A 21,607-nucleotide genomic window follows, 5' to 3' on the forward strand; every position below is an offset into this window, starting at 1 on the left:
GGGTGTATCAGAAATACAATATAGAAACGTGTACATAGTAATGAGCAATAAGAAACGAAGACGTGGCCACATAGTTCATCATTGTTGTGTTCCAAAAATAAATACATTTTTTTGCTAGTGAACATGAAATGGTGAGTAGGACCTAATGCTTTAATGGGTGAAATAATGTCTCATCGTACATATAATACAACTTCCGTTTTTATGGCAAATTAATAAGTCATTGTACCAAACGTGTTCGATAACATGTGGCTACTGCAAAAGTAGATTAGTACGTCACTACATATTGATCAAAATAATGGTGGGGATATTCCTATATTTATAGGAAAAACTATGTAATAATTCATAATCTTACATTATTCTATAGGTAAAGATTAGCACTTAGGTAGCGTTTGGTATACAGAAATGGAGGACGGAATGGAATGACCCATTGTGAGAGAATGAAAAACAGTGTTTTGGTTGATCAAAAGAATGTAATAACCCATTACCTAGTCCATTCCATTCCTTCTAAAATACCCCAATTTCATTCCATCAATACCCCATGTTTTTTTTCCATTTCATTCCTCCTTCACCTTACATAACCTCCACCACCTTCCCAACAACACCACCACCCAACATAAACACCCACCACCGCCACCAACCACCGCCGCCATTGCCACCAGCCACCACCATCGCCGTCCACCGCCGCCACCAACCATCGCCATCGGTGGCAGCCACTCAGCACCGCCAGCCGCTCGCCACATATATCAACCATCACCCCACCATCACACATGCCGCCCACCGTCACCGCTGCCCACCACCGCCGCTACCGCCACCAATCACCACCATCGGCGTCCTCCGCCACCATCACCCACCTCCACAAACCATCACCATCAGTGCCAGCCACCCACCACCTCCAGCCACCCGCCGCATCCATCATTCATCGCCCCACCATCACACACGCCGCCCACCATCGTCGCTGCCCACCACCACCTCCACCGCTCCCACCACCACCACCACCACCATCACTCACTACCATTTTAATTTTATTTTTTTTCTTACCTACCAACAATACAAAGTAATGATTCATTTCATTCCTATGTGGTAACCAAACATTTCATTGGAATGGTAATAACCCATTCCATTCCTTTGTCCATTCCATTACCAAGTCCATTCTATTCCGTCGTTCATTCCATTACCCCATACCAAACAGACCCTAAGGTAGCGTTTGTTATGCAGTAATCATAGAGGGAATAGAATGATTCATTGTTTGGGAATGAAAAATATGGTGTTTGGTTGCTTAATGGAATGGAATCATCCATTACACATGGAATCCCATTCCATCAAAACCATTCCTTCCCACCCTTTTTTTTCATTCCATCCTCATTCACCATACAACAACATCACCACCTAACAACATCAACCACCACCACCACCTGCCGCCACCTTCGCCGTATCCACCACCACCTTCGCCACCACCTCTGACGCCGCCGCCACCACCACCACCGTCGTCACCACCACTGTGGGCGTCCTTGCTATTATAAATAAGCTAACCATTTTAGTGTTGGTTTCTTTGATTCCGTAATAACCGGATAGCCTTTTGAATTATGTAATCATTTTCAGATTGAAGTATTTTGCCTTTACGGGTTCTCGAATCAGATAAGACATAAGGTGTTTCTTAAGAACGGGATGTAATTTATGTGAAAAACGTAGTTGTACATTTGTTGTTGAAAACAAACGAATCGAATTCCATTATATAAGGGTTGATTTGTCACTTAACTATTGCGATATTCTATATATGAAATGGCATGACATGTATAGGCTACAATCACGTGTAGCTGCTACAACATGAAAGTTGATTATGGGGATACAATTTAATAATGATTGACTAAATTTCATACTAATAATCAACTTTGGTACTGAAGACTAAAATTAGTTATGATTATCAACTTTGGTTTTGAAGACCAAAATCAGGCTAGATCATCTTGCTCATGAAAACCAAAATAAATTATGAGTAACCACATTGGTCTTGAAGACCAAAATTAATTCTGATCAACCACTTTTTAGTTCTCAAAACCAAAGTTAACTATAGTGGCCAGAGTTAATGCTAATGATCATATAGCAACTTACTATATACTTACTATATGCAAACTAATTCAACTTTTTATAAAACATGCAGATCAACGGAGCAGTGACACCTCGTTACCCTGATAAGGGGGCGTTGCCCCCCTAAAACCCCCTTTGGTTTAGAGGTTTCTCCCGTTATAATAAACTTTAGAGGTTCCATGATACTCAAGTTAGAATAGTCATGATTGGGTGGGGGCACTTTGCACATCCCAACTCAAGCCAATGTATATTCTGACTTCGTAATTGTTCTTAAGTATATTCAATAACCTAAAATCAACAACATTTCTTAAGCCTTATATATATAAGAGTAAAGCTTCATTAATTTGTAGTTTGTGAATCGAAAGATTTCTCAACCTGGAGCAAAGAATGCATATACACATGTTCCTTCTACACCATGGTTTCCATCTACGTAAATTTCAAGGCGAGCTGACGAAGATATTAAGGATTTGCCGTGTGGTACTCTGAGACGAATCGAGTTATGTCTACATATATATTTTTCTCGTATTTTTATTTTTTAGTTGTATAATATCATTAAAAGTTATTATGTAAATTTGGAGTGTCTTAAAGTTTGACACCAACAAATGATGTTGTGAACAATATATACTATAGCAAAATCAGAGTATGATTATGAGTTCAAACAAATAAAGTTATCATATATTTTTATTTTTTAGTTGTATAATATCATTAAAAGTTCTTATGTAAATTTGGAGTCTTAAGTTATAATTTAGTTTTAGGCCCCAAATAACCGGGACTGCTCTAGCCACCGTTATCGTAGAAAGATGTAGGAGTAATCTCAATAATTTGAGAGAAATAACATTGCAACCACTTGGTTCGATCTCTTTATATAACAACATGTTAGAATCTCATGAATTACACATATCGAATATATGTTATTTTGTATACTTAGTAGATAGTAATAAAAAAGTTGTCTTTAAAACGAACTGTGTATTGCATGGTTTGAATAAGTCAATGTATTACACGGACTGGATAAATATAATATAACATGTTTACACAAACGGTCAAAATATGTTTTTATAAAAATTAACTTGGAGGTAACAGTTATATGTTTTTATAATTTTCTACTCCCCTACAGTTGTAAAAAAATATAAACCAATTGCCTCCCTAAAGCTTTAATACAAGGTATTTCTCCTTGCTAATTATGGATATATACAATATTTCATGTTTCCGAATCTAAAAAAAACCGTAAATTCAATTCTTCAACCTTGAATCAAATAGTTAAGTAGTGAAGCAATGTTCTTGATGAATGCTTAACCAACGAGCTTACTTAGCCATACATGTTGTTCGTCTCATCATGCATAGTCATCACACAAAATGCGTTTGGTGATATTTGAGGCGAAGAATACCTTATCACAAGTGATCTGCTACGTACATGTATACAGATTAAAATCGAAGGATGTGTGATTTGTCTAAAGTGTCACAATGTAGATTCACCTTCTTGACGCTAATCTAAGTGACACTTGCTATTATTTATGAGTCATTTAATTTACTATTTGTTATAGCTAGTTCAATCATATAGGGTTTTGATATACATATTTTTTAGTATGTATATGTTTCAATTTCACTACAAACAAAAAGAGCACAAACCCTTGAAACGAATAACAGGAAAAGAAAGATTCCTTTTTTTGTTTGGTCAAAGTTAATACAAAAGATTCGAATATTCAGTTTTTTTTCAAGATGCACATGTAATTTTCAACTGAAAAACAAAACTAAAAGTTTAAAATGGTCAAAACATGCACACAGCCACTCATGGTGCATGCACGGATCAGGTTCGAATTAAGAGGTGAGATTGCATAGAATCCTAACCTGGCCACGACAAGGTTCGTCATCGATCCATTCAGCGGCAGAACTGGCGAACAGTCTATTGATTTCTGATGCAGCATCATCAAGATTCTCATTCCCTAAACTAATAGGCCAGCCATGTGAATCTTGATGATACCGCACCTGTAAAGAATGACATGTTTCCCTGAGAGTAAATGGATTCAAGTTTGATGAACTAATCTTTGTTCATTGTTGATCGATGTGAACCTAGCTGAACTAGGTCAAGAAAACCCTATAATTTTGTAGCCACGAATGAATGAAAAGTACCCACAAATACTTAACGAACAAATATTTGATTTTTCGATTAGTGTTTCATGATCCTTGAGAACAACTAAAATACAATATATGCTAGGGGGAGGAAAAATCCAAGAAGACTTTCCCTGGAGAAAAGGAAACAACACTACTAAACAAATGAGTATTACCGACGTACACGTCGGTAATATCTAGTTTGTAATATTTGGTCTTGGAGGGAGAAGAGAGAAGAAATCAGTTTGGTGATGAAGGGTTTAATTGGTTGGAGTAAGTATATATAAGGGGGAGAGTGGGTCCCATGTGAATTAATAGAATCTAAATTGGTTCGAGTAAGGGACCGTTTGTTTATATTTGAATGGAATCATTCAGATGAAAACATCTGATTCATTCAGACTTCAAACTGTTTGGTTATAAATAGAAAAACATTTAAATGGTTAAAATAAGGTCTGAATCATTCAGACTTATTGTTGTTGCTGAATGGGACAGAGACTCATTCGAATCTGAATGAATCAAACAACCCCTAAATTGGATCTATTGAACTTCAAGTCTCAACATATATTATTGTCCCGCTAAAAAAATATTGATTATAGAACAATGTTATGGACCTCGACCACCTCATTTATTAAATATTCTTTAATGTATAATAAACCACCGATTTTAGTGTGTGTAAAATTATAGGTTATCCGAAATATATATCTTAAAAAAAAACATATTGATCACACCGCAACCAACAATCCAACATGATCATAAATTATTTTTTGTTTTCTGTCACCTTTTATATATCTTTTACGTCGTGATATGTAGGTAAAAGTCCACAATTCCGGTTTGTCGGCTAATATGTCATGTTCTTTTGGAGGCACACTAGAAATCTCCTAAGGGGTTGTAAAAAATAGTTATATCATTTTTACCTTTGTCAATCTCGCGCTACTAGAAATAGGAGTATCATCAAGATGTGGTTTTCGTAGGTAATCACCGATGGATTAATAGAGACGGAATTTAGTAAAAGAAGTACAAAAATGAAAATTAACGTAATCATTACTCATTAGTAATATGTTGTTGATTGCTGATGATTACCATAACTCGTGAAAGAAAGCATATTACTGATAGACACTGGAGGTGGGTAATTCCGTATCTTGTCGTTATATATGAGAACTCTTAAATCCGTCGGTCATCTGTCGCTGGTTAGAAGATGAATTTCGGATAAGATTCTTGCATACACTTTTTGGTTGTTTACACTTAAGGCATGTTGCAATGGAAGATCCGTAGGTGATCCATCACTAATATTCTCTATAAATGTCAACCCGACATCAACCATTTCAAACACAAATGGTAAGAAAAAATAAAGGAGTAATTTTTTTCTTCCCAATTTTCTACGTCTTGGTTTATAGGGTGATAACTAATCACCTGTGTAATACATTTAGACTATGGGGTGTGGTTCATTCCTCACCATTTAAGGGTCTTACGTGGACAATTCTTCCTTCAGGGATGGATGAGGAACATTGTATCGCCCTCAACTGATCATGCATGACGGGTCCAAATGACAACGGTCATGCGGGTCATTCCAACCTACGCCCTCAACTAAGATGGTGTAGACGTGACGGATTATGAAAAATGAAGAGAATTAACCAAAACACATGGTCTAACCTAAAAGTCATGAAACATTGTATACAAATTAATATATTATACAATTTTGAACAATAAACAAATAAGTATGTTTTTCTTAGGGTTTCCATCCCGTGGATTCTATGTTCGAATCCTTTATCCTTACTCATGTATGTGCTTTGAAATATAGACACCGCTACTATAGGGGGGGGGGGAGTTGTTGTTGGGTGAGCTTTTAAAACTTACTTATTTGATTGTTGATAAGCAAAATATGTTTGGCAAAACTCATCAAAAAACTTTAAATTAAAGCAAATAAGCAAAAAATAAAATAAAAAAAATTAAAAACTCACCCGAACACCCCTAAATATAAAGGGAATTCAAAGTTGAGTAAAATCAGATATGACAAATGTTATGATCTTTGTGAGAGACACATGCCGTCTTAAAAATATTATTTTTTCTTTTACATATTTTACAAAATATTATTATTAGAGTCAATGGTCATTTTCGTCTCTATGGTTTGCTACTTTTGCCACTTCAGTCCAAAGTTTGAAATTTTGTTAATTTAGTCTTCATAGTTTTATACATTAGCCAATTACGTCCCCTCCGTCTAACAACATCCAACTATGCCGTTAGTTTAAGGGTATTTTTGTTATTCTTCTTTTTAATTTGAGTTAATGGTCATTTTCGTCTCTATGGTTTGATACTTTTGCCATTTTAGTCCAAAGTTTGAAATTTTGTCAATTTAATTTTTAGTTTAATTCAGGTTTTTTTTACCCTAAAAGCATAATCTAAGCCTAAAACCATCGAGTATCGACCAAAACAGGTCTGCATTTACTCTGTCGACAATAGTAATCGTACCCCCTCCCATCGTATTTAGTTTCTAAACAATCTAGAACTCTTCCACATGGTGGAATTCAATGGTAAAGTGGTCAAGGTAATTCCTTGAAACCGAATTGTAAAGAAAAAACTAAAAATCATTTCTTTTATTAATGCATAATAGTTGGAGTTTTGATTAACATATCGTAGCCAACATCTGGGTCGAAATCAACATCAGGAGGTCGATTACTGTTGATTTCAACCCAGATGTTCAACCTCCTGGAAATGTGGGATATTCGATCGACCTCCTGATGTTGATTTCGACCCAGATGTTGACTATGATATGTTAAATACGAGGAGGGGCTACGATTACCGTTGTTGAAAGAGTAAATGCAAACCTGTTTTGGTCGATGCTCGATTTTTGGGCTTGGATTATGCTCTTAGGAGTTATAGAAAAAAAAAACAAATTAAACAAATCATTTAATTGACAAAATTTCAAATTTTGGACAGAAGTGACAAAAATATCAAACCTTCGGATCAAACAACCACTTAATTTCATACTTATAATCAGACAATACAATATAGATCAAGCTTGAATACATCTTAAAGATATCCAATCGAATCGGATCATAGTTGATTATTGTACCATGGGTTGCTCCTCCTCACTTCCAGGTATAATTCCCAATTTCCCCAAATTAGGGTTTTACTCATTCACTTAATTCATTCAATTTCTCTTTTCTGAGCTTTAATTACTTTCATTTCTACTTCGAATTCATTATTAATTTGCAGATAGGAGTGCGGGTCGGGTAGGTGGACTTAATCCGGTTAAAGCTGCTGATTCTGATGCCAAAAATCTACGTGTCAAGGTAGTTATTATTATTATTGTTACAAGTTTTGTTCATCAATGTGTGTTCATGTTGCATTAATCTGTTATTTGATAGATTTTGTTGTTACTTGATACTGAGTTATTATTATTATTAATACATGAAACTTTGGTATATGTTTACTGTTATTTTTTATTCCATATTGCACTAATGGGCTGAGCTTTATATTGTTCCACACTCACCCAATTTATCAACATTAAATTTGTTTGTTTTTTTATTAAATCACAGCTGGTGCTATTAGGGGACTCTGGTGTTGGAAAAACCTGCATTGTTCTTCGTTTTGTTCGTGGTCAGTTTGATCCGACATCCAAGGTTACTATATTTTATTACTTTTCATCAGTTAATATATAGGTTAAGGTTTTATATTGATGTTTTTTTATTTTATTGCTAGTTTAAAAACACAAATTAAGCATCTGCAAGTGGGCATGAAAATTGTGAAATTTATATATAATTTGTTGAAATTTATAGTTCTTGCCCCCCCCCCCCCCCCCCTTCTGAAATTGAAGATAACCAAATATTGTTATTTGTTAGGCTTGTATATGAACTGAAGTGACACGAACGAAGCATGTTCGTGTTCGTTCGTTTACCTTTAACTGAACAAACAATCGAGCACGGACAGGGTTTTCTTCTTTGTTTTCATTTGGTAAGAAAATTAACGTGTTTGTGTTCTTTTATGGTCATTGGTTAACAGTATAAACAAACAGTTCAGAAACATAAAAGAACGACACATATCTGAACGGGCATAGCTGATCTAAAATCAATTAAAAGTAAAAGTGAACAACAGTGTGTTAGGCCTAAAAGGTTTTTAAAACTAGACTTAACTGTAACGGGCTAAATTTTTTTTTAGATGAATGCGTCAACGAATGAACTTAAACAAACACAAAGTAACAAACATAAATGAATGCTAACAAAAAAACATAATCAAACACAAATGAACGAACATAAATGAATGAACTTGCGCTGAACGGTGTAAGAGTGGTTCACTGAACGGTTCGTTTACACGCCTAAATAATAATGTGATTTACATATGTTTACCGTCCTATCGAATTATTTCAGGTGACCGTTGGAGCTTCATTTTTGTCACAAACAATAGCTTTGCAGGACTCAACAACGGTTAAATTTGAAATCTGGGACACTGCTGGTCAGGAGAGGTAAATTTGCACGATTTATTATATTTTATTAATATTATTAACACTTTTCATATTCTTGGTTTTGTTGATTTGGATAACAGTTAGTCCCATCTTTTTATTTATCCTTGTAAATTCTTTAGATATGCAGCACTGGCCCCACTATATTACAGAGGTGCAGCTGTTGCAGTTATTGCATATGATATGCAGCACTGGCCCCACTATATTACAGAATTGTTATTAAAACTCGAATGCATGTTTCGTTCCTTTCAACTCATTTAACTTGTAAAATTGAAGAAACCAACTTTTAGCTTTATTCTATATGTAACATTCTTAAATCAGTAAGTTCATGAACTTTGTTAGATGCATATGTAAGCAAGAAACTAGCTTTTGGACTTGTGAACTCGTTTCGTAGGGATTAGGACTTAGGAGAGTAAGTAATTAGCACTTTTATAATCCCATAAGAATCAACTGTCATAAATATGTTTCAAGGATGAAGCAGATGACAATAAAAATAATAAAGAATAAATAAGACAATGATATGCCAACAATAAGTCAACTATGCCCATCTGAAGGCGTCTGGTGAGATATTGGTTTTCACAAGACTAGTCTTAAGAAGACCAACTAATAAATATGTTGCGGTTAGTACAGGGAATCTGGTATCATCAAAAAAAAAAAAAAAAAATCAATAAAAAGGTCTAAACCTTAAATGATTGCACATCAATGGATACTGGTTCCATGATTATCCTACTTTTATTCTTGCTGGGGTCAACTTCTGCAGCACTAGACAGCATATCTGCAAATCAGACAATCAAAGATGGAGACACAATAGTTTCAGATGGTGACATGTATGAACTAGGATTCTTTAGCCCAGGAAAATCCAAGAACAGATACTTGGGGATATGGTACAAGAAGATATCATACGGTACCGTCGTATGGGTTGCGAACAGGGAGACGCCGATTACAGATAACTCAGGTACCTTTTATCATTAGAGTTTTTTATAGTGATCTTTTGGTTTCCATATATAATACCATTTTTATTATATTATGTTACTAAGATTGAGAACTAGACATGTTTTCAAATTTTTATATACTTTTAACTATTATCAGGCATGCTAAGACTTAGTAGAGATGGAAACTTACAAATTCTCAGTGGAGGCAGTACGGTGATCTGGTCGTCCAATACAACAGTGTCCACATGGACTAACGATACCGCGATGGTGGTCCAGCTTCTGGATACTGGGAATCTTGTCGTGTGGGATACCAGTAGCAGGAAGCAAAGCGTGATCTGGCAAAGTTTCGATTATCCAGGTAACACGGTTTTACCAGGAATGAAATTTGGGAAGAACTTGGTAACAGGACGAGAGTCGTCTTTGACACCATGGAAGAGTCCAGATGATCCTTCCCCGGGTCCGTATCGCCATTGGATGGACACGAATGGATATCCACAAATTTTTGTGAGTGATGGTCAGGTTTTGCTATTTAGAGTTGGACCGTGGAATGGTCTTAAGTTTCAAGGCTTGCTTTTAACAAATCCAGATCCATTCTATAAGCTTGAATTTGTTTGTAACGAAGAGGAAGTTTATTACAGATTTGAACTTAAGACATCCATATTTCAGCGGATACACGTGATGCCAGATGACACCACGGTCATGTTGAATTGGATTGATCAAATCCAAGATTGGGCTGTGTATGGTTTTGCAAAAGCAAAAGATAACTGCGGTCGTTATGGACAGTGTGGGGCTTATGGAAGCTGCAGCATCAACAGATATCCAATTTGTAAATGTTTGGAAGGTTTTATGCCACGAGTTCCAGATGAATGGGATAAAGCAAATGGCTCGAGTGGGTGTGTACGTAAACGGGATTTAGATTGCGGGAGTGGGGATGGATTCAAGAAGATTTCAGGTGTGATATTTCCAGACACGCGACGTTCTAGGTATAATCACAGCGTGACCCTTCTAGAATGTGAGATGGCCTGCAGAAGGAACTGCAACTGTACGGCTTATGCAAATTCGGATATCAGAAAGGGTGGAAGTGGATGTTTGTTGTGGTTTGACGAGCTCATTGACATCACAGAGTATGATGAAAAGCAGGATCTTTACATCAGACTGGCTGCGTCCGAGTTAGCAGGTACACACCCGTTATAATATAAATAACAGTCGTTTCTTCGTTTTGCATTCTTCATATTTAAGAACTTTAGAAAATCAAATAGAGTGGATGCTTGATATATATAATTATATATACATACCTCTCGGCAATATTTTAGTTCTTCTATGCATAATTAACATGTAGCAAAACCATGTTTCAATGTAGACTCTCAGCTTAGTTTTAACAAGACGAAAAGAGTAGTCACAGCAGCGGTTTCAACTTCATCTGCGGCGCTGCTTTTGCTTGCTGTAGTGTATGCCTGTATAAAGAAGAAGAAAAGGGCTAACATGAAAGAAAGAGGTAATGCGGATCACTTTTTATGCTTCTAAATACTAAACAGGAATACTTTTTGGCACATTTGTGTAATCAAGAGAAATTGCATGCACTATGTTGTAGGAAACTGGTATGGCCGTAATAAAAAGAGTAACAGCGTTCATATTGAAGATCTCGACGAGCTACCTTTTTTTAGCCTAAATAAAATAGCTAAGGCTACCAAAGACTTTAGCTTCAACAACAAGATTGGAGAAGGTGGATTTGGTCCTGTTTACAAGGTAGTTATTGTGAAACTAATATGAGAACTAATAATATGAATGATAACGTGTAATCTTTATATTTTAGGGTGTGTTGGAAGACGGACAAGAGGTAGCTGTGAAGAGGCTCTCGGAAACATCCCAGCAAGGGCTTGATGAATTCATGAACGAAATCAGAACTATTGCCAAACTTCAGCACCGGAATCTTGTGAAGCTTCTTGGATACTGTATCCATGAAAATGAATTGATATTGATTTATGAATACATGACCAACAAAAGCTTGGACTTAGTTTTATTTGGTTCGATATTGTGTCTATGTTTTCACATAGGACTTAAATTACTTTTATATTTAATTGCTTGTCTAAGTCGTTAACCTTTTGTCAGATGAAGCCAGAAGTATGATGCTCGACTGGCCTCACCGTTTTAATATAATAAATGGGATGGCTCGAGGTATTCTCTATCTACATCAAGATTCCCGTCTTCAAATCATCCACAGAGACCTCAAGGCAGGTAATATTCTGTTGGATGCTGACATGAACCCGAAAATCTCTGACTTTGGCCTTGCTAGAAAGTTTGTAGGATTCGATACCGATACTAAGACAAAGAAAGTAGTCGGAACATAGTAAGAATCTCGACCAATGTTTTATTATATTAATTAACATTTCTATCGAAAGAAGACATTAACACATATTTCTCTGCAGTGGATACATTCCTCCAGAGTATGCAATAAGCGGACGGTTCTCTGTAAAGTCAGATGTATATAGCTTTGGTGTTTTGGTGTTGGAGACCGTGAGTGGAAAGAAAAACCGAGAATTCTCTTATGATGGTCACAATGACAACCTTTTAGGACATGTATGTTACTCTGGTCAAACTAGTGTTTTCTTTGAACATTCGTTCGATACCCTTATATGTTTTGTCTGATTCAGGCATGGAGACTTTATAGACAAGGAAGGTCCATTGAACTAATGAGTGAATCGTTACGTGGCTCATGCATTGACTCTGAAGTGTTACGTTCTATACAAGTTGGGCTATTGTGTGTGCAACATCATGCCGAAGATAGGCCAACTATGTTTTCGGTGGTTCTGATGTTGGTCAGTGAGGGCGTGTTGCCACAACCTAAACAACCTGCGTTTTTCTCTGAACAGAGCCGTGTTGTACTTGAATCTGTTTCATCAGTTGATGATTACATGATAACACTTTTATATGCTCGGTAGCAGGTACATAATTATTTCAATTTTGCATACATCCTCAATATTCTACTTGCAGATCTTTTTGTTGTATAGAATCATAACTTGAGATGATTGTTTTACACAAAACAAAGAGAGGAACCTCAATGTATAGAAGAGGGTACGGTCCCATTCATCTTTCGTCATTAAATAATTAAATGAAAATAAATAAAAACTAGGGGAATGTTAACGTACAAATGAAATTAACGTGCTAAACATGAGAATCAAGTAGAATAATTATGTATACAAGTAGAGTATCACGTTTAGCACGTTAATTTCATTTGTATTTGATTCAAACTCATAAAAACTAAACTATCATTATCTTATATATAAATTAAATGACATTAATAAGTTAAAAACTAGAGTGCTAAAAATAATATTAAATAAAACTAAAAATTACCATATTTAGAAATAACATTAAAAAACTAACTACTCTTTGAGGTGGGGTATGTAGTTATCTCATATTGCATGTACGTGTAGAATTCCCACACGTGTACCACTAGTTTTTATTGAATCATGCATTCCATTAACTAATTCATGTATTTAATTATTTACTTGTTAAGTGTGAATTTTAGCTGTCAATTTTACTCTTCCAGATTCCACCCATAACATCACTTGATGTAATGGTTTTTATTCCGAAATAATATTACTTTTACCTTTTCTTTTTAAAAGCGTGCTTTCAATCTTGAGTTTTTTTTTAATATGTTTCAAGCAGTGTTGCAAAAAATCCCGATTAGGCACTGATTAATCTTTGATTAATCGCTAGTCATCACTTCACTGATTAATCGCTAGTCGGTTAATTAATCGGTCAACGGTCAAATCCTGCTAACATCAGCGGCTTCCGGAGAGATTCAAACCAAAATCATTAGTTTTCGGCGAGATTCCGACCAAAATCAGCGGTCTACGGCGAGATTCCGACCAATCTCAACGGTTTCTTGCGAGATTCAGTGAAAACTAGCGGTTTTCAGCGAGATTTTAGCAAATTTCTGGTCAAAATATGTTTGTGTATGTTGTATAAAAGTGAAAATTACATATAAAAATGTGTGTGTATATATAAAACTGAAAAAAATACATTAAAGTCTGATCCAATTAATCCAAATTAATCTCAATTAATCCCGATTAATCGCTAGTCCTCATCCAACAGCTCGACTACTGACTAGCGATTTTTACAACACCTGTTTCAAGGAAGATGCAGCTAAAAAAAAAAGAAAAGAAAAAAGAAGCAAAACAATAATTAAGACAATGATACGACAACAATTTGAATAATGATACATCTGACAATTGAAGGCGGCTGCCGAGATATTAAATGATTTTGACTAGAAAAAAGTCTTAAGAAGACTGAAGACAAATAATGGTTCTGTTGGAACAAAGGAATTTATATTATTAAATATATAAACAATTTCAATAACAAGTTCTACACTTCTACAGATGTAAAGTTATAAGATTTATAATGCATATACCTTTATGAGACCACATCATGGATTTTCATTGCATGATTATACAAGTTTCATTTTCTTTATTATTCTTGCTGGTGTCAAGTACTTCTGCAACACTAGACAGCATATCCTCAAATCATGCACTCACAGATGGTGACACAAATGGTAAAATGTATGAACTAGGATTCTTTACCCCAGGAAAACCCGAGAACCGATACTTGGGGATATGGTACAAGAAAATATCAATGGGTACGGTCGTATGGGTTGCTAACAGGGAGACACCAATTACGGACACATCAGGTATTATAGTTATTGAGAAAAGATAGAATACAATAATACCTTAACGTACAATAGGTACGCGAATACCCTACATTCACGAAATCACATCCCAACATCTCGGAATCGTCAATACATATCCAAATAATCATTGGTTCACCGAAAAAACAGTTTTGGATCGTTAATCGATCAATTTTTTACTTTTTTTTTCATGAAAACCGTTTTTGAGCGTTTGCTGAGCGTTTTAGTTTCGGCTGAGCGTTTTTAGAATTTTTTGCCTTTGAGCGTTTTTGTTTTAGCCTTTGAGCGTCTTGCGTACCTATCGTACGTTAGGCAATTATTGTACAGTAACCTCACCCTATAGTTATTATGACCCTTTGAGATTTTATTCATGTTATATTAGTTTGTGTCTTTTTTATTGAATGTATTTTAATATGTTCTTCAATTATATTTCTTAAAACTATCATCAGGCAAGCTCAAACTAAGCATAGATGGAAACTTACAAATTCTGAGTGGTGGAAGTACAGTGATCTGGTCATCCAATTCAATAGTATCCACGCGTAGTAATGATACGATGACGGTGTTGCAGCTTCTGGATACTGGAAATCTTGTTCTGTGGGAAAGAAGTAGCAGGAAACAAAGAGTAGTCTGGCAAAGTTTTGATTATCCAGGTAACACGATTTTACCAGGAATGAAATTTGGGAAGAACTTGGTAACAGGACGAGAGTCGTCTTTGATACCATGGAAGAGCGCAGATGATCCTTCCCCGAGTCTGTATTACCATTGGCTAGACACAAATGGATATCCACAAATTTTTGTGAGACATGGTTCGGTTTTAACACGGAAATATGGACCACGGAATGGTCTTAAGTTTCAAGGTTTGCCCTTGGCGAACCCGAATCCAATGTATTTTCTTGAATTTGTGTATGACGAAGAGGAAGTATATTACAGATTTGAACTCAAGACTTCAGTTTTACAGAGGATACTCGTGAGACCGGATGACACCACAGTTTTGTTGCATTGGATTGATCAAATCCAAGACTGGGCTGTGTATGGTTTTGCAGCGGAAAGAAATCAATGTGGTCGTTATGGATTGTGTGGATCGTATGGAATCTGCAGCATCAACAGATATCCCTCTTGTATATGTATGGCAGGTTTTAGGCCACGGATCCCAGATGAATGGGATAAAGCGAATGGCTCGAGCGGGTGTGTACGTAAACGAGCTTTGGAATGCGGGAATGGGGATGGCTTCAGGAAGATTTCAGGAGTAATGTTTCCAGACACGCGACGTTCTTGGTATAATCATAGCATGACCCTGAAAGAATCTGAGATGGTCTGCAGAAGAAACTGCAACTGTACGGCTTATGCAAATTCGGATATCAGAAAGGGCGGAAGGGGATGTTTGTTGTGGTATGGTGAGCTCATTGACATCACCGGGTATAATGAAAAGCAAGTTCTTTATATCAAGTTGGCTGCCTCGGAGTTAGCAGGTACGCACTCATTTTGATTTGAATGATAGTCAGTGTTCTTTGTTTGGCATTCTTTATATCTAAGCTCTTTGTAGGGCTGCAAACGAACCGAACGAACACGAACAAGGCATTTTATGTTCACGAACACTTACCGAATGGGATTTATGTTTGTGTTCGTTCATTAAGGAAATTAATGTGTTCACGAACGGTTCACGAACACAAATTAAATCGGCAGAGCCTAGAGATTGAGACCGATGTATTCATCGGTGTGAATAATGAAAGCCTGCAAAACGAATCAAATGAACATGAACAAGGGCATGTTCGTGCTCGTTCATTAACTTTAAAAGAACACGGACACTTAATCAAACAAACATTAATGTTCATGTTCGTTTATTTAAAAATGGACATTTGTGTTAGTTTGTTTAACATCTAAATGAACATAACTTAAGAAAAATAAACGAACATATATGAACAAATTGAATTCTAATCTTAAGTTAAATACATTTGAATTAAACGAAGTTTTACGAGACGGACTTAAAATCATAAACGGACTTAAATGAACAAATGTAAATGAACAGAAACAAACATAAACGGACTTAAATGAAAACACTTAAATCAACACAAATCAACAAATATAAACCTTTAAGCAGATGACCTATCCAGATAATATTTCATTATTTTCTATTAATACATAAACGAACATATATATACAGACATAAATGAACATAAGCGAACCTTCATGAACATATATTTAAGTTGTTCTATGCATAATTAACCTGTAGCGAAAGCATACTGATTTTTTTGTTGATGGTTCAATGTAGAGACTCGGCCTAGTTTTAACAACAAGACCAAAAGAGTATTCACAGCGGTAATTTCAACTACATCTGCGGTGCTGCTTTTGTTTGCTGTAGTGTATGCCTGTATAAACAAGAAGAGAAGGGCTAACATGAAAGAAAGAGGTAATGCAGATCACTTTATATTTTTCTAAAAACTAAACAAGAGCAATCATTCTTACAGTTTGTCAAACAGCGGGTAATCAAAAACATTATGTTGTAGGAAACTGGTATGGCCGTAATAAAAAGAGTAGCAGCGTTCATATTGAAGATCTTGACGAGTTACCTTTTTTTAGCCTAAGTAAAATAGCTAAAGCTACCAATGACTTTAGCGTCAACAACAAGATTGGAGAAAGGTGGATTTGGTCCTGTTTACAAGGTAGTTAGTTTTTCATAAACTAATATGAAGATCAATATCATGAATCATAAAGTGTAATGTTATTATTTTAGGGTGTGTTGGAAGACGGACAAGAGGTAGCTGTGAAGAGGCTCTCGAAAACATCCCAGCAAGGGCTTGATGAATTCATGAATGAAATAAGAACTATTGCCAAACTTCAGCACCGCAATCTTGTGAAGCTTCTTGGATGCTGCATCTTGTTGGGTTCGTAGGCCTTATTGGCCCGGTTTATTATATGAAGTCAAAAGAGAAGACGGGTGTGGGCGGTCGGGCCCAAGCCCGGCCCGGTTTAGATTTCTTGCATAATAATTTACTAACCCTAGTTCAGTCTCTATATAAACAACATTATGTACTTGTAATATTGGTCACTCAATAAAGATATACCTAGTTGCCACCCGTGGACGTAGGTCAGTTTAGACCGAACCACGTTAAATCCTCGTGTTCGTTTACTGCTTTCGTGTGTGTGTTCAGTTTCGTGTGTGCGTTTAATCCTAACAAGTGGTATCTAGAGCTTAGGTTTGTTTCACACGAAGAACTCGTTGAACCGTTTCTTACGCCGTCGCGTCACCGCTAGCAGTCGCTAGGGTTCCGCCGTCGCCGTCGTTATTTCTTATTGCCGCAGTAGCGCCGCTAGAAGAAATCGCCGAAGATCGTTATTATCAGGTTCTGTTATTATTTTCTGAAAGCAATATTATCATCCACCATCGTGTGTCGTTGCAGAAGAAGACCCTTTTTTTGTTTTGTCTAGTTTTCCCATAAACGTGGAGAATTGTGACCAAATTTTGTTTTGGTTTGACCTACCACCTTTGGGCCGTAAAATAGCAGCCCATATTTGGCAAAATCAACTTATTTAGTTTGTGCCACAAATAAAGAGCAGTAGGCTTGTTTTGTTTGAGTTTTGTGGGTTTTTTTGGCAGTTTGGCCTTTTATATTTTATTTGGGGGTCGAGATTCTATTTTGCAAAGTACGAGTCAAGAATAGTTGAATCAAGATCCTATTTTTCGTTGAAGAACAGTTTTAAGTCAGAAGAAGCGTTAAAGAAACGGAGAACCAGTGCCAACCGCGTTTGTCAGGTTTTATCGTTTCAGTTTAAAGTTTCAGTTTCTGATTTTCAGTTCGTATTTCCGCTGCGTATAAATAGGTTGATTTTTTAACAGAGTTCAGTAGAACAATCGTTAAGTTCAGGCCCGTGCCATTGCTGTGTCTATCTCTGTTTTTATCCAGTTTTTCGTTTTAGTCATTGTTATGGCCGAAGACGGAAAGGTTTCGATACAGAAGTTTGACGGACAGAAGTTCGGTTGGTGGAAGATGCAGATTGAGGCACTACTTTGTCAGAAAGACTTGGATGTAGTGTTTGAGGATGAAAACCAGAAAAGTTGTCAGAAGCAGATTGGAAGAAGTTAGACAAGAAAGCCAGGGCTTGTATTACATTGTCGTTGTCGGAAGATGTAGCGTTTAACGTCATAAAAGAAACCACAACCCGTGGTATGATGGACGCACTATCCAACATGTATGAGAAGCCTTCGGCAGCGAATAAGGTCTATCTTATCCGAGAGCTAGTGACAACAAGAATGAAAGAGGGTGGGTCAGTTACAACTCATATCAATAATCTTAATTCGATCTTGTCCCGCTTAGTGTCAGTTGACATTAAGTTTGATGATGAAGTTCAAGGCCTCTTGTTATTATCCTCTTTGCCCGACAGTTGGTCGCAAACAGTGACTGCAGTTTGTAGTTCGTCTACAAATATTACTTTCGATGGGATTCGAGATCTGATTCTGGGAGAAGATTCAAGACGCAGAAGTTCAGGTGAATCATCACGCAATATGCTAGTCACAGAAGGTAGAGGTAGGGGAAAACAGCGAGGCAGTGGGAGCAGGAAGAGGAGTCAGTCTAAGACTTGTAAGGATATTGAATGTTGGGGTTGTAAAGAGAAAGGACACTTCAGGAATCAGTGTCCGAATGGTAAGAAAGAGGCGAACGTTACAGAAGACGACACAGATGACGGGGTCAGTAGTGATGAGGTTTTGGTTTGTAGTGTTGAGAGTAGCGTTGATGCTTGGGTGATGGATTCTGGTGCATCGTTTCATGCCACTCACTGTAGTGAAACGATGAAGAATATTAAATTTGGGGATTTTGGAAAGGTTCGACTAGCGAATGATGATATTTTAGAGGTTACGGGTATGGGAGACGTTGATTTGATAACTTCAGCCGGTACTTCTTGGACTTTGAAAGACGTGAGGGTTATTCCAAGTTTGAAGAAACGTTTGATATCAGTTGGGCAGTTGGATGACCAAGGGCACGATGTTAAGTTCGGGAATGGGCAGTGGAAAGTAGTCAAAGGGAATCTCGTTGTTGCTCGTGGAAAGAAAATTGGTTCATTGTATATGGTCGGCATGTCATCGAAAGGAGTGGATCCAGTTTTGGTGAAAGACAAAATCCTGTTCACAGAATCTCGTGGGCAGAAGAAGGTTCGTTTTGCAAGTAACAAACCCAGAGCCAAAGTGAAGATTCAGGATGAACGAGCTAGGAAGGTTAAATCAGTTGGGGGACATCGTGACAGTGGGAGCACAGGTCGTGTTTCAGTTACAGTTCCAGGTCGACAGTGGATTAAGAAAACCAGTATTCCAGCTGTAAAAGTCTCTCCAATGAATTACTTGCTGAATATGGAGAGTGTTTGTTCTTAGGTTATCTCAGGATCCGGTAGTTCGTTACAGTGGGAGCCGGTAGGGACAGAGAACGGGTCAGGGGCAGTTTCAGCCATGACTGACGTGTTGGAGCTCCGGGGAGCTTCAACGGGCCTTCAGGTTAATTGATGAGAAGGCGGTGGCAACTAGAAGAAGTTTAATTTTCAGATTACAGAAGTACAATCAGGAGTGCAGACGAGAGTACTCAAGGCCTCCGAGTGGGAGATTGTTGGGTTCGTAGGCCTTGTTGGCCCGGTTTATTATATGAAGTCAAAAGAGGAGACGGGTGTGGGCGGTCGGGCCCAAGCCCGGCCCGGTTTAGATTTCTTGCATAATAATTTACTAACCCTAGTTCAGTCTCTATATAAACAACATTATGTACTTGTAATATTGGTCACTCAATAAAGATATACCTAGTTGCCACCCGTGGACGTAGGTCAGTTTAGACCGAACCACGTTAAATCCTTGTGTTCGTTTACTGCTTTCGTGTGTGTGTTCAGTTTCGTGTGTGCGTTTAATCCTAACACATCCATGAAAATGAACTGATATTGATTTATGAATATATGACCAACAAAAGCTTGGACTTAGTTCTATTTGGTTTGATTCTGTCCCTATGATTTCATATAGTAATATACTTTCATACTTTTAGTAATTAAAGATGTCCCGCTTCGTGCCTAGACAAATGCCTGACTAAGTCGTTAACCTTTTGTCAGATGAAACCAGAAGTGTGATGCTTGACTGGCCTCAACGCTTTAATATAATCCATGGGATGGCTCGAGGTATTCTCTATCTACATCAAGATTCCCGTCTTCAAATCATCCATAGAGACCTTAAGGCAGGTAATATTCTGTTGGATGCTGACATGAATCCAAAAATCTCGGACTTTGGCCTTGCTAGAAAGTTTGTTGGATTCGATGCCACTACTAAGACAAAGAAAGTAGTTGGAACATAGTAAGAATCTTAACCAATGTATTGTTAGATTACTTAACAAGTCTCTCAAAAGAAGACCTTAACTCGTACTTTTCTACAGTGGATACATTTCTCCAGAGTATGCACTATATGGACGGTTCTCTGTAAAGTCAGATGTATTTAGCTTTGGTGTTTTGGTGTTGGAGACAGTGAGTGGAAAGCGAAACAGAGAATTTACTTATGATGGTCACAATGACAACCTTCTGGGACATGTACGTTACTATGGTCAAACTAGTATTTTCTTTAAACATTCTTTCGATATGCTTATATGTTTTGTTTGATTCAGGCATGGAGACTTTATAGACAAGGCAGGTCCATTGAACTAATGAGTGAATCATTACGCGACTCTTGCAATGTCTCTGAAGTTTTACGATCAATACAAGTTGGGTTATTGTGTGTGCAACATCATGCTGAAGATAGGCCAACTATGTTATCGGTTGTTCTGATGTTGGTCAGCGAGGGTGCCTTGCCACAGCCTAAACAACCTACATTTTTCACTGAAGAAAGCCGTCTTGAACTTGACTCTGTTTCATCTGTTGATGAATATTTGATAACACTTTTATATGCTCGGTAAATAATTATTTCAGATTTGCATACAACTTTAAAATTTATTTGCAGATCTGTTTTGTTGTTCTTCGAGTGTGCTCAATGGGGATTAGATGCTCATATATATACCAGTTACATTCTTAGTAGTATTCTCTCAAGAACGAATTCATATTACTAACCAAAATGAAAAAAACACAAACAATTATAGCGAACAACCCTTATATTTATTTATCAGAAAATATAACTCAAAAATTGATAACAATCTCTCAAACCATAACTTGATTTCTCTATAGATACCATAGCCTGGTTGCTCTTATTTATAATGTTAACTCTAACTTGGTTAATAAACCTAATAAACCCCACCATGGCCATTAAGCCCATTCAAACAACCCCTTTAAATCTTGGGTTGGGTCTTTTCCTTGGCCAACAACAATTGAGCCAGCATTTTCTCACTTATAGCATGTAGCTCA

At 36.9% G+C, this 21,607-nt stretch overlaps 2 protein-coding genes and 1 pseudogene across 2 annotated transcripts; all 3 read left to right on the forward strand.

Moving 5' to 3' along the window:
* Nucleotides 1-7,191: 7,191 nt before the first annotated feature.
* Nucleotides 7,192-9,045, forward strand: LOC143637572 (ras-related protein RABF1-like). The gene is made up of 6 exons (XM_077104932.1): nucleotides 7,192-7,284; nucleotides 7,402-7,478; nucleotides 7,725-7,808; nucleotides 8,553-8,647; nucleotides 8,767-8,876; nucleotides 8,987-9,045. Exons 1-6 carry the CDS (start codon nucleotides 7,260-7,262, stop codon nucleotides 9,043-9,045), a joined length of 450 nt encoding a protein of 149 aa, XP_076961047.1. The 5' UTR covers nucleotides 7,192-7,259.
* A 178-nt stretch (nucleotides 9,046-9,223) lies between these two features.
* Nucleotides 9,224-12,542, forward strand: LOC143637603 (G-type lectin S-receptor-like serine/threonine-protein kinase At4g27290). Its single transcript, XM_077104954.1, has 8 exons — nucleotides 9,224-9,599; nucleotides 9,734-10,753; nucleotides 10,937-11,071; nucleotides 11,168-11,322; nucleotides 11,390-11,600; nucleotides 11,686-11,923; nucleotides 12,003-12,153; nucleotides 12,228-12,542. Exons 1-8 carry the CDS (start codon nucleotides 9,347-9,349, stop codon nucleotides 12,513-12,515), a joined length of 2,451 nt encoding a protein of 816 aa, XP_076961069.1. The 5' UTR covers nucleotides 9,224-9,346; the 3' UTR covers nucleotides 12,516-12,542.
* Nucleotides 12,543-13,991: 1,449 nt separating this feature from the next.
* On the forward strand, nucleotides 13,992-21,204 carry LOC143637604 (G-type lectin S-receptor-like serine/threonine-protein kinase At4g27290; annotated as a pseudogene).
* Nucleotides 21,205-21,607: the final 403 nt, after the last annotated feature.

Source organism: Bidens hawaiensis, unplaced genomic scaffold (assembly GCF_021521415.1).
Source record: "Bidens hawaiensis isolate Kalapana, Puna unplaced genomic scaffold, B.hawaiensis_p1.1 tig00008374_1, whole genome shotgun sequence".
Taxonomy (NCBI): Eukaryota; Viridiplantae; Streptophyta; class Magnoliopsida; order Asterales; family Asteraceae; genus Bidens; species Bidens hawaiensis.